The following is a 12,753-nucleotide window of genomic DNA, read 5'->3' as shown; positions in this document are numbered from 1 at the left end:
GACCACGTCAGATGCGCACACAGGAACACATGCAATTCCTAGATAAGTTCTGTAACACACACAAAGTGATGTGGGACACCCAGGAGGAAGCAGATCACTTCATTGCTTCTGAGTAAGGGGATCAAGGCAGATCTAGAGAGCCAGGTGCATCAGAAAGCATCCTTTAAAGATGTATATGATTAAATCATTTGGGGATGGTTAGAGATGTCAAATATAAAATGATCAAGGATAGTATGCTTATGTTTATTATAGATCAGCCATTTCGCACAACAAATAAATATGTGTTCATCTACAGGTGGCCAGCAGAGAGAAGAGGGAGGGAGGGCAAGAAGGGAGGAAAGATAAAGTCATCTAGCAAAGCTGGTGAGCTAGACCATCTGGACTGTGAGGCTCAAGGTCAAGTCTGGGGGTGATGAGGATGGAAAATTAAATTGGGAAATAGTTTCAAACCCTAGGGCACAGTATCACAGCCTACAACTACATGTCTAATAAATACTTGTTGCTCGTGTCATCGTTATTAAAGACTGTGTATGGCTATTTAGTTTTTAAAATAAATATTCCAATTATAAAATAGACTACAAGCCCATGGTTCACAGATCAATCCTCTAGTACATATCACATCCATTTATTATTGCTACTGATTAAATATAGCCATGTTGTGGCAAATTTTACCTTTCCCCAGAAGTATAATTCTCACATAGTATACATCAAAATGAAAACTGAATGCATTCTCTCTGGATAGAGTACAGCCAGCTTGTGAAAGCTGCAACTCACCACAGACCTTGGGCAAGGCGTCTTTATTTGTAAACACAGAGGACTGGGCCAGGCAATTTCCCAGGCCCTTTCCAGTTCTAACTCGATTATAAGCTGCACATGCAGATAGTCAAGGTGAATTACTTGACCAATCATGCTTGTATCTCAATGAATTTCATGGATCACACACTCTTGGGAATTTTAGCAATAATCCCTGTGATGATAAACATTTATCACTTTCAGGGAATTCATCTGCAGAGTACACCAACCAAGAATGTAGCAGAGCCTACAAATTTGTCCCAAGTCATTCTCCAGAAAAATCCCCCTTCCTGAATAGATACATGTCTAATAGCTTCTGAAAAATAAACTCAGTAGCTCTCTTCGAAACTTGGAAAATCCTTCTTCCACAATAATAGGAAAATGGGCTCTTGAAATACATGGAGACAATCCTGTGGATGATGAAATTATTTTCTTTGGAGCAATGGACTGTGGGACCTGTGGTGTTGCCTGCTGGGTCTGTGCTCCGCTGACCATCGGGACCCACCTGCTGAGGCCTCCTCCTCACTGTCCTCTCCAGATTCAAACTCTTCATCTACCGCGTGGAAGAGTGGTTTGGGCCGTAGTGCCTCCCTTCTGCCTGTGCCAACATGCTCTTCTTGGCTTGTGTTTCTTGGATACCCAAAGTGGCATGGCTTCCCTCCTCTGGGTAAACTCTTCATTGGGATTATCTCTTGTGTCAGCCATCTTTCTTGAAATGTCCCTGTTCGAGGGTGTGGTTTGAACACGATGGATGGGAATTCTGAATCACTGCTGTCATCGCCTAGGAAAATATGACAAGAGGAGGAAAGGACACGACTGAAGGTCAGAGAGGACGCAGTATCGGGATGGCAAGAATTCAGAGTGAAACAGAGTCCTTGAGGTTCCATTTCTCACGGTCACCGGTTTGACTTTCCCTGCCCCAGTGAAGGCACAGAATAGAAGCATATGTGCTGGGTTATAAACAGAAATGTACTGAAACCTGTGTATCAGGCTGGACTCCTTCAGGTAAGTAAGGGAGTGTTTTTTTTTTGTTGTTGTTGTTGTCGTTGTTTTTTTTACAAATCAGATCAACTGGCCATAGGCATTAGGCCATAAGGCACAAAGATGCTTTGTGTTCTCAGAGACCAATGTTTAACTGAAGGTTTCATGGTAACTGTGATAGGAACATGGTTGGTTTGGATTTTTTGTTGTTGTTTGTTTTTGTTTTTTCAGATTTTATTTATTTATTTGAGAGAGAGCATGAGCGGTAGGGGTGGGGAAGGCAGAAGGAAAGTGACAAGCAGACACCCTGCTGAGCAGGAAGCCTGATCCCAGGGTTCTGGGATCATGACCTGAGTGGAAGGCAGACACTGAGTGGAAGGCAGCCCCAGTCAGTTTGCTTTTGAATCGGTGGTTACCAGAAAGCATTAAATCTGAGTTTCATCCCTTTGACCTTGAAAGAGCCAGTCTTGGAGAAATGGGGGGGAGAGAGCCACAGCAGATAGCCATGTGTGGCAAAGCCACAGTGACTAGATGTCCTCCCTTCAAAGGAAGTCAGAGGTGAACAGATTACCACTGGCACATGACAGCCCATGATAATAGTGGACATGTCCTTGTAGGGAGAACTCACCATGCACCCATCACTGTGCTAACTGTTTTACATCTACAATGCCAATTAACCCTTATGACAAGCCTTGCAGATGAGTATAGTATAGTATAGTATAGTATAGTATAGCATCCCCATTTCACAGGTAAAGAGGCTGAGGTTTCAAGAGGTTAAGTGAATTCCAGTATCACACAGTGAAGATGGGTCTGCAGTTTAGCGGATTCTGTCCAGCTGCACATCTGCTCTCTGCCACACTGAGCCTCACTCCTTAATACGTGCCATGTGCAGGTCAGAGGCTACACCAAGGGCAGAAGGAAGCCACTGGGTATCTACGTAACATCCCCTCTCGGATGACCTTCTAAAGACCTCATCCATGCCTAGGACATTGTGTTTTCCCTACTTACTGTGCACACATCTTCAAGGGAATATTGTTCACAAATCTCATCTATTCTCATTTCCTTAAGTTTTAACCTTATAAATTTATTTTCCCTTTAAATAGTCTCCTGAGATTTTAAGCATTTTAAGAACTTCATATTTAAATCTGAAAGTAGAGTTCTTTCTCCCACTCTTTATTCCCTCTTAAAAAAAAAACAAACACAAAGCAAAATAAAAACCCCACAGCTAGAATAGATATGCACACAGGTATACAGAAGACAAAATGTGTTGAGCCATCAGAAAAATTTAAAATAACCTGTTCATTAATGTTTTTCTAAATGTGATCAAATTATCCTCAGAACGTAGCCTGGAAGTTGAGGGGAGTGGGGACAGGAATCAATTGTTTGAATTTAAAAAATTTAGTTCAGAATATTTGTCCATTTTTTTTCATTACTTCCCTTTAATTTGTGCTCCATGACCTGGCCTGGAACAAAAGTTACTCTTGATCCTTTGGTACTTGGAATATTACCTAAGAAAACAATGGCCTGGATGCTTCTGCCCCCAAGAGCGGTCTTTTGTCCCTCCCCTCTGCCCCCTCCTGGTTTCCTACCCCTCCTTCTAAGTGTATGTTCAGCATCAGCACACAGATTATAGCTGATGTTTCCTGACCACCTCTGCTTATCGGAAAATAGGTTCCAAACCCTAGGAAGAGGCTTGAACAGACAACTTACAAGGTTCCATGCAGCTTAAGTCAGTAGATGTGTCCAAAAGGGGAGGAAGAAGCCAGGGGAAAGGGGAAGAGGAAGGAGGAAGATTGGGGGCTGGGCTCTGTCCCAATTGCAAAACCTCCTGCTGGCAACACTTAGCCGGCAGTTCCAGGGAGAAATCAATGGAGACCTTGCAGCAGAATCTGAACATCTATTCTTCTATCTTCCACTTTAACTTCTGGACGTTGGCACCCAGGGGCAGGGTGAAGGAGAAACAGAAAGTGCTTCTGCACAGGGCAAGGCAGAGCCTGACACCCGGGGGTGACCATGGATTATCTCATGCAAAATTTGCTGTTTAGAGACCTAGACCTTGGGTGCAACCCTCCCTGCTCCCTTTCCTCATGGTTTTGTTTTAATTCTGGTAAAACATACCATTTTAACCTTTTTTTTTTTCATTGTCACCATTTTATTGTATAGTCCTGTGGCATTAAGTACATTTACATTGCTGTGTGTCCATCTCCAGAACGCTTTTGTCTTCCCCAATCCACATGGATTGTCAGCCATCTCAGAGCAGGAGAGGTCGGTGTCTAGGAAGGAGTTCTCTATGTATAACACCAAGTGAGCCTTGGCTTTTTACAGAAGAGCCTTGGAAAAGTATGTGGAGCCCCCACACATCTAGACTAAGGGATATTCTAATACTGGAGAGCAAGGGTACAGTGAGAAAGGAGAATCTTCCCCAAGTCACAGCCTGGTTACCCAGAGACTGTTGGCTGGATGCCGTCTCTCCCTCCATATTCTCCCCTCGAAGCCCTCTGGCCACTCCTTGTTTTGTCCTGGTGCAGAAAGACTTCAAGTTTGGAGAGAATGTGAATTCAAATAATTGTGCCCAGAGACACACTAAGAATTATTTCAGTCTAACTCTGATTATTTTAATGCTTTAAAACTTATTAAGGATAGCTGATAAATTAAGTCCCACTTGGAAAGAATATGTGCACCTCTATGTTCACTGCAACATTATTTACAACAGCCAAACTATGGAAGCGGCTCATGTGCCCATTGATTGATGAATGGATAAAGAAGATGTGGTATATACATACAGTGGAATATTATTTAGCCTTCAAAAAGAATGAAATCTTGCTATTTGCAATGACATGAAAGAATCCAGAGAGTATTATGCTAAGTGAAATAAGTCAGTCAGAGAAAAACAAATACTCTATGATTTCACTCACATGTGGAATTTAAGAATCAAAACAAATGAGCAAAGGGTAAAAAGAGAGAGAATTAAACCGAGAAACGGACTCTTAGTTATAGAGAGCAAACATAGTTACCAGAAGAGAGGTGGGTGGGGGGTGGGTGAAACAGATAAAGGGGTTAAGAGTACAGTTATCTTGATAAGCACTGAGTAAGGGACAGAATTGTTGCATCACTATATCATACACTTGAAACTAATATAACATGGTATCTTAACTATACTGGAATTAAAATTAAAAACTTGATAAAAATTTAAAAATAGGTCCCACTTCATTACTTTCCTGTCTCAGATTTCTAGGTTAACCATGATTTTTGCTCATCTAATAAAAATTTTGAGCCAGTTGTGCACAGTTGAAGGGAAAATACTGCATTGGACCAAGATTTCATTTCATTCCCAGAAGAATTCATGTTCAACTGGCAATTCTGAAGTGTCTTTCTTTGCAAGAACACCTCTAGCTACCCACATCAAGTCTTTTTTGATGTTCCTCAGTAGTACTAATTATAATGGGTAATATCTCTTTCTCATTTACTTGATTCTAGGCACTGTTCTGGGAGCTTTGTATGCGTTGACTGGCTTCATCTCAGGACAACACTGGTCTATGTAGAAGGTATCAATATTCTCCTCTTTACAGAGAGAACGAAGAAGTAGGCTTTTGTGTTTTCTTCATATAAGTCCTAAGTGTATTATTATTTTTATAGAAAATATGAGTGAGAGTCTTTTAGGACATCTGTTCAAAGAATAGGATCCTTTGACCTATTCATCTGGTGAATAATGTAGACACATTTCCAAATGTTAAACAACCCCCACTTCTGGAATAAATCCCACTTTGTAAGGTATAGTATTTCTTTAACATTCTACTATATCTTGTTAATAATGCTTTATTGAGGAATTCACATTTTGCTCAGGTGAGATTGCTATGTGGTGGTCTTCTGCTACAGGAGCATGAGACATTGATGTTCATCACAAGAAATGACCATGAGAATTTCATGTTTTCTATGCATTCCAACAATATAAATAGCACCAGATTATTTGTACCAGGAAGAGTGTTAGAAATTAATTTACTGTACACCCTACAATGATGCTCTTTTGTTTTGTTTACTTTTATTTGTGGACTAGCTCTTTTATAACATAAAATGACACTGCTTTCCAGAGGGTGCTCTGGGAATAGATATCTAGATCAATGAAACAGAACTGAAGAGCCCAGAACTCTCTTAGGATAAGTGACTTTAGCACAGCAAAGGTGGCATCTCATCTTGGAGGAAAAGATGGGGTTGGGGCAGGTGCACAGCCATTGGAAAACAATTTGAAGGGTGTCTCTGTCTTAATCTACACAAAGATATATCTCAAAGGCTTGAAACTTAAATGGAATTGTTAAACTATTAAAGTTTAAAAACATTGGGTAAATCGTTTTTTAATTTTTCTGTGGAAGATGGAGCAGATTTGATTGGTTGGAATAAAATTTGCTGAATGGTGAATATATCTAAAAACTAACAGATAAAAGTGAAACCGGAAGAGAAACCATGGGCAACAAACACGAGACAATAGATGACATCCTTGTTTAACAGTGTTCTTCCAATTCATTTTAACAAAACAAACAATGGAAAAGAAAAAAAAAATTGCCAGAGGCAGAAACAGAAACTTCCCAAGAAGAAATACCATTGCTTCCAAAAATATGAAAAGATTTGACCTTACTAAAAATGAAACAGACTCAGACAAAAATTAATGTAGTATATAAATTTTACCCTATCACATCATAGTTTACTCGGAAGTTTGAGTGATGGTGAAATGATTGGCAATGACCCTTCTCATAGACTGTTGGTGTGAGGGTAAATTTAAATACATGCAGTTTTTGACCCCCAAATTTTGCTTCCAAGAACACATACTAAGGCAATAATTGGTTATTTGTGCAAAAAAAATCACAAGTGATTTGAAGAGCTTATTATATATCATTGCTCATATTACATATAAAAACAAAATACCTTAATATTTATTAATATGGATTTGGCTGACTAAGCTAGGATTAATTGACTATTATTTACTCATAAAAATGATTATTTAGTTCATATCAATTGAATGGAAATATGTCTATAGTAGATGGTTGAGTATACTAGACAATTTATAAAAATTCCAAAGCAATAATGACACAATGATTTTGTGGATAATATGATACTGTGTGTTTTTTTCTTTCTTTCTTTTATCAGGTACAGATAGGGTAGAGATCAGGATGGTGCAGACAGAATTATAGAAGAATGCTTACCATAATGTTCTATAAGGATTATATCCTGCTGTTGGGGTTTCAAGTGCTTTTAACTTTCTTATTTTATACTTTTTCCTACTGATTGATTTTTATTTTATATCAAGCATGTTTTTAAATCAGAAGAAAATAAAGTTTCATTTTGAAGAATAATTATATTCACTCTTCAAAGATTGAATTCTAAAATCTGATACATTTAGCTTATTTGAATTTCTAATCGATTTTTAAGTCTTAAAAATTTGGAAAAATTTAAATAGATAATATGGCATATTATATATTATATATCATCATTTGCTCATAGAGAATCATTTTACATATACAGTAATAATGGCCTTTATTAGAATAATAGACAGCTTCAAAAATTCTAAGAATTCTACTTAAAAATTAGACATTAAAGGGAAATGGTTAATCTGTAAATTTGATGACATTATTTTAGTAAAACTTAACCAACTTTGGAGAATCCTGCTAATTTTTAAGTATTTCAAATATTTAATTTGAGTTAAAATTTTTCAAATATTTCCAAAGAGTGCCCATTTTACACTGGCAAATTATCCCCCCTGGGCTATAACCATCCTGTGGCCTTTTCATATTGCCTGTGAACAAAGAATAGTTTCTACCTTTATAAGGGGCTGGAAAAAAAGTTAAAAGAAGAATATTTTATGACAGGTAAAAATGACATAAAATTCAAATTTCAGTGTCTGTAAACCAAGCACAAGGAAAAGAACAGCCAGGCAGGCAGGTTACCTGTGAAATCAGCAACCTTCGGGTCTCTTCTTATGGGCTGAGGGTGGCCATAGGGAAAGGACAGGTAGCGGATGTTTTTAGTACCAGCCTGTGGGTAAGAAGCAGAAAGGAAAAGGAGAGGTGAGTCTGCAATTCAGACTATCCCATGGGAAACAGTGGGAGCCACAGGCTCACACTGGGCATCTCATGTAAGTTACAGGCTCGCCTATACTCCTGTTTCTCTGGTTTAAAGACAGCAGAAAACCTCAGCCTTCAATATGTATTTCCTTTCCCTCCCATGAGGGAACCCCTTGGATGATTTTATTTTGGAAAACATTTGTTTTTTATTAAGGGAAACAAAATTATGGGTTATTGGGCTGTATTTTCATAGGAAAAAATAAAGAGTATTTAGTCCACAGTCAGATCTATGTATTCTACTCATTGGGTTAATTATGATTAAGTGGGATAAGCCAACCAGCCTTTTTGTGCGGGAGTTTCACTGTCTGGAGAAAGGGGATAAAATGCCTGTGTTTCATTGTTCATGGAAAGAGTCTGAGGATAAAGTAAAACATTAGAATGCACTTGTATTCTTTGCAAACAAGATATCACTAGGAAGTTTACAGGTACCTCTTAATGTTAGCTGGTCAGATGTGTGCTGAAGGTAAGCATTCCTACAGGATCACAGGTTGAATACTTTGTTTGATTTTATTTTGAAAATGATGAAGTGTGAAACTAAAATGTTTGAATAAGGCCACTTAACCCTCTGTTCAGGCGGTTAGTGCTTATTATTATTACTATCCTCCTATTATCACTACATTTGAGCCACAGAGACTAGAGTAGAAATTAGAATCTATTCAGACGTAATCTTTGTCCGGAAGTTCCAGTGAAATTGTTTGATATGGCCTCAAATAGCATAGTTCAGATGCACCGTGGGTAATATGAAGACGAGCCCAAGAGTCTGGGTAAGAACGGATCCTTCCCTAGATCTTTCTGGGAGAGAAGGAAGCCTCCTAGACCCCAGGGCCCCAGTCCATGGAGGCTCCCCTATGGTCAGTACCTGGCCACCGTGACACTTAATCTAGACTCACAGCCCAGGGAGTGTGCTCCCAACACTGACCCATCTTGGAGGTCCACCCTAACCACGAACCCCAAAGCTCTGGACCCAGAGGGAAGTTGTCTCGTGTCCAGTGCCCTCTTGCTTTTGTATTACTTGTTGTATTATAGCAAGGTGCTGGTTTTGTTTAACTACCACTGGCCGTCACGGAGGAGGCCTGGGAGAGGGACTGGCACAGCCCCTGGGTGTGTCCACGGACCCCACCTTACCGGCTTTCCCCACGGCAGGCTGTGGCCTTTCCTCATGCTCTCCCTTAAGGTATTCTGGCGGCGGATCAGAATCTCTTTAGCCTGTTTCTCGCTTGTTTGGGGTTTGAGGTTGTATTTGTTGTAGGACAGGGTCTGCGGAAGGAATAGAATGTCAAATACGTTGTGACATTTCCAAACCATCATGGCTTTTGGAGCCCATGGAAATATCACAAACTAAGAGAAAGAAGACATTGAAGAGGCCACCCGAGCATTTGCCTCAATTACAGGGGAGCAAGTGGTGGCCCCCGAGAAGAAAGACCTGTGACTGAGGCCACCCTACCAGGAGAGAGCTGTGGTTTGGAACCTATGCCTTCCAGCCCACACAGCCCTGCTGTCCCCCTGTATTGTCTCTTTTGTATCTTTGCAGTGGTCCTGCCCTGAGATACCCATGGACTTCAGCTGCCCCATACCCACACATTTTCCCCGGTCATGTTTTTTATGCCCGGACGGTGCTTACTGAATGTTTGGATCCAATGGCTGAGGAAAATGTCAAAACTGCTTTGGGAATTTCATTAAGGTTGCTATTTTTACATTTTTCTGGTTAAAGCCTCATTAAAAAAAAAAATCAACCAATTACCATCACTGTTTAAAAAGGAAGAGGTTTTTCCCCAACCAAAATGAAAGAAAGATATAATTGCCGATTAAAGAGTAGTCCTTCAAGCTGAAACAATTATCTTTATAAAAAATTTCTTCCTTATTCTCACCAGGCCAGCGATAACCTGTCTTAAACCACAAACCAATGTTGGTCTTCAAATGTTTACAAAGTACTTAAACTGGAATCTCTTCTCTCTGTACCTTTCACTGTGCAACAGTGACTATACCAGTCTCACTGGAATACAGGTAACAGACTCAAACTACAGGTCCTGGAGCTCCTGGTTAATGAAAATTGTGATAAAGATTTCCAATTCAATAGCAGAAAGGCAATTGTTCTGTGTATCAGGTGCCTTGGTAAGCACAGGATTTTAAAAAAATGGATAATTTTGAAGAACGGTCTTCATAAGGCTCATGGTCTACTTGGGGAATCAAACAAGCATATACTGTTATGTACTCAGGAAGTATTATGATATTGGGTCTGCAGGGATTTATAGAGTACAGGCAAAGGGCACTGATCCAGTCTTGGGTGGGAAAGCTGCATTGCCCAGACTGACTCTTGAAAGATGAGTAGATGTTCCCTTCAGGAAGATGGAACACATGAGATAAGACATGGCTCTGAAAAAAATGTGATGGGAGAGAGGAGGACCTACTGGAGCAGAGCTGGGAATTTGTTTACCACAGGAGAATTTAGTACTTTATTCAAAGCATGGTGAGAAATGAGACAGAGGTATGGGGCGGGACGGGGGTGGTGGAGCACCTAGGGACAACCTGCCAAGAGACGAGACTCCATCATCCAGGTTAAGGAAGGGTTCCCTAAGTGGGGAGCACATACTCTAGGAGATGCTATAAGATGATCTGCAGTGTAAGGAAAGAATACTAATACTTATGTTTCCACTCATCTTCATAAAAAATATGAAAGAAATTAAATTTCTCTGTACTTACTATGCAGATTTATAATAGACCCTTGCCTGGTCAATATAGGGGATGGTCTAGTTTCCTGCCAGAATAAAAGAGGGTGTTTGTAACAAGGAGGGTTGACTAAGAGTAGGAAGTCAACCTCACTGGTTCACTGGTTTTCAGTTTATTGCTTGTCTTTTTGTGTCTATACAGCCAGTTAAGTAGATTCGTGGCTTTCATTATTGTTAGCTAACTAAGCCTCGTAAAACAGACAATTGTCTAAAAGGTGTTCCATATAGAAGGCAGAGGTTGGAGGCCAGGGGAAGGATGAAGAATTTGCAAAGCCAACTTTCACCATCTCCTGATAGGAGATCTTTACAAGCCACTCTTGGCAAATTAACCAATCTGATAAAAACCTGGCAAAAAATTAAATTTTTGAAATATGTTTGAAATATGGATTCTTATCCACCATCACTAATGATGAACCTCAACTTCAGTGCACTCACTGTATAGATGGAGATATTAAGGAATGACACATGATACTATCACAGAAACATTTTAAAACCGAGTACTAGAATCCCAAGACAAACTTTTATAATTTTTTATCAACGTTAAATTCATGCAAAAGTGAAGTCAGTGTGTGTATATGTTTATATACATACACTTATATATGAGTGTCTGTGGGTGTGCATATATATGTGTGTGTGTGTGTGTGTGTGTGTCTGTGTACATGTATGTATATGCATGTTACTGGTAGGAATTTCCTATACCTTGACTTGAAGCCTGTACTTTGAGGAACATGTGGACATTTTTGTTCTATTTCACCTGATATCACATCACCCATGTGCTTATCCTTGCTTGTCTGCAGGGAGCATAGTAGGTCCTATGCATATAACATATACACAGCTTCCTTCACTCTGTTTCGTTTAGTCCAGCCCGTTAATGAAGGAGCTGGTGATTGATGAAAGACTGTATTTCCCCCTAGAACTTGAGTTCTATGGGAAAAGGCTATAGATGTGTATTAAATATTGACTGAAGAGAACTGAAGTTGAATAAATTGTTTTCCTTCTTTGAAAGTGTGTGAGAATTCTGAGTGTGATCTGATCATTTAGGCAACCCCAGGGGGCTTCCCATCAACCTCTGACTTATCCTTAGAGTCTGAGGTGAGGTCAGTTTCTTCCCTTGAACGTTTAAAGAGAGTGTTTCTCCATCTCCATTCTCAGGGCATTGCAGAGAGCTTCTGTATCCCAGAGGGCTGTCCCAGTGGGAACTTCCAGAGGCTAGTTCTTAACTTGTCCAGCAGTGACAATCTGATACTGGATGTGCTGAGGGGAGTGGCTTCAAACAGGAATGGCCAGAGCCCTCCCAGGTGCGATGGACCAGCTCAGTTCCAGATCAACTATTAATCAGGATCTCCAGAGTCAAACCCTGCATTCATCCCACCCTTGCCCTGAAGTGACTCCTGACTCCCAAGATGGCCTCTTCTGAGATGAGACCGTGAGAAATGCCCCAGCCATCAGCCCCACACTGTGTGAGGTCCAGTGACCTACCACCCAGGTTGTCCTTTTTGACCCTTTTGTGACAATCCTCAAAACTGTAGATCACCCACTAGAAACCAAGGAGACACGTGACCTACATTGCATCTCTAGAGCAGTTTTTCTTTCAAGAGGGCTAGAGGACCACAGGGAAAAGGGGAGTCACATGACCTATGTAAAAGATGGGGTGAGAAAGGAGATAGGAAGGGAAGGACTGATAAGGCTCACTCTGTCAAAGTAACAAAAGTGGAGGCAAAAGCCAACTTAGGGGATTGAAACTCCCTTCTGTTTATTATTTATGTTCTCCCTGTGTGAACTTCTACGACCTATCTGCTTATTTGGGGGCAATAAGAAGGGAAGATGCTATATAGCTTAGACGGGAGAAACCTGGAGGACAGACTAAATAGGTGTACTTAGGAAAGAAGAAATTTGGCTGTCTGGGAACCTTCATGAAAGAAAAGAAAGAGAGAATGGTTAGTTAACTTCATTTTAGCTGGGTTGGAGTCCCAGGAACTCACTCTCCATTTCTGGACCTTTCCTTAAATTCAACCTTTGTCCACGTGGCAAAAAGGCTAGTTTCACCCTGTCTTTGTGCTTGGCCCCCAAGAAACCAGCTGACATTCTTCAAACCAGGAAGCTCTTAAGAATTTATCTAACTATTTATCAGAATGTGATAG

The 12,753-nt window shown here is 40.3% G+C and overlaps 1 protein-coding gene across 2 annotated transcripts in view; it reads right to left on the bottom strand.

The window, feature by feature from the left end:
- Window positions 1-780: 780 nt before the first annotated feature.
- SLC9A4 (solute carrier family 9 member A4) overlaps window positions 781-12,753 on the bottom strand; it is a 61,807-nt gene continuing 49,834 nt past the window's right edge. The window contains exons 10-12 of one of the 2 annotated variants that reach the window (XM_047747189.1): window positions 9,012-9,143; window positions 7,710-7,797; window positions 781-1,573 (exon numbers count right to left, since the gene is read on the bottom strand). In XM_047747189.1, the coding sequence (XP_047603145.1) occupies window positions 1,218-1,573; window positions 7,710-7,797; window positions 9,012-9,143 (576 nt within the window). In that variant the 3' untranslated portion in view covers window positions 781-1,217. The remainder of the gene's footprint in view (window positions 1,574-7,709; window positions 7,798-9,011; window positions 9,144-12,753) is intronic. The other variant, XM_047747190.1, reaches the window with a different exon arrangement.

The sequence above is a fragment of the Lutra lutra genome, chromosome 9 (assembly GCF_902655055.1).
Source record: "Lutra lutra chromosome 9, mLutLut1.2, whole genome shotgun sequence".
NCBI lineage: Eukaryota > Metazoa > Chordata > Mammalia > Carnivora > Mustelidae > Lutra > Lutra lutra.
This window is presented reverse-complemented; position numbering and strand designations above follow the sequence as displayed.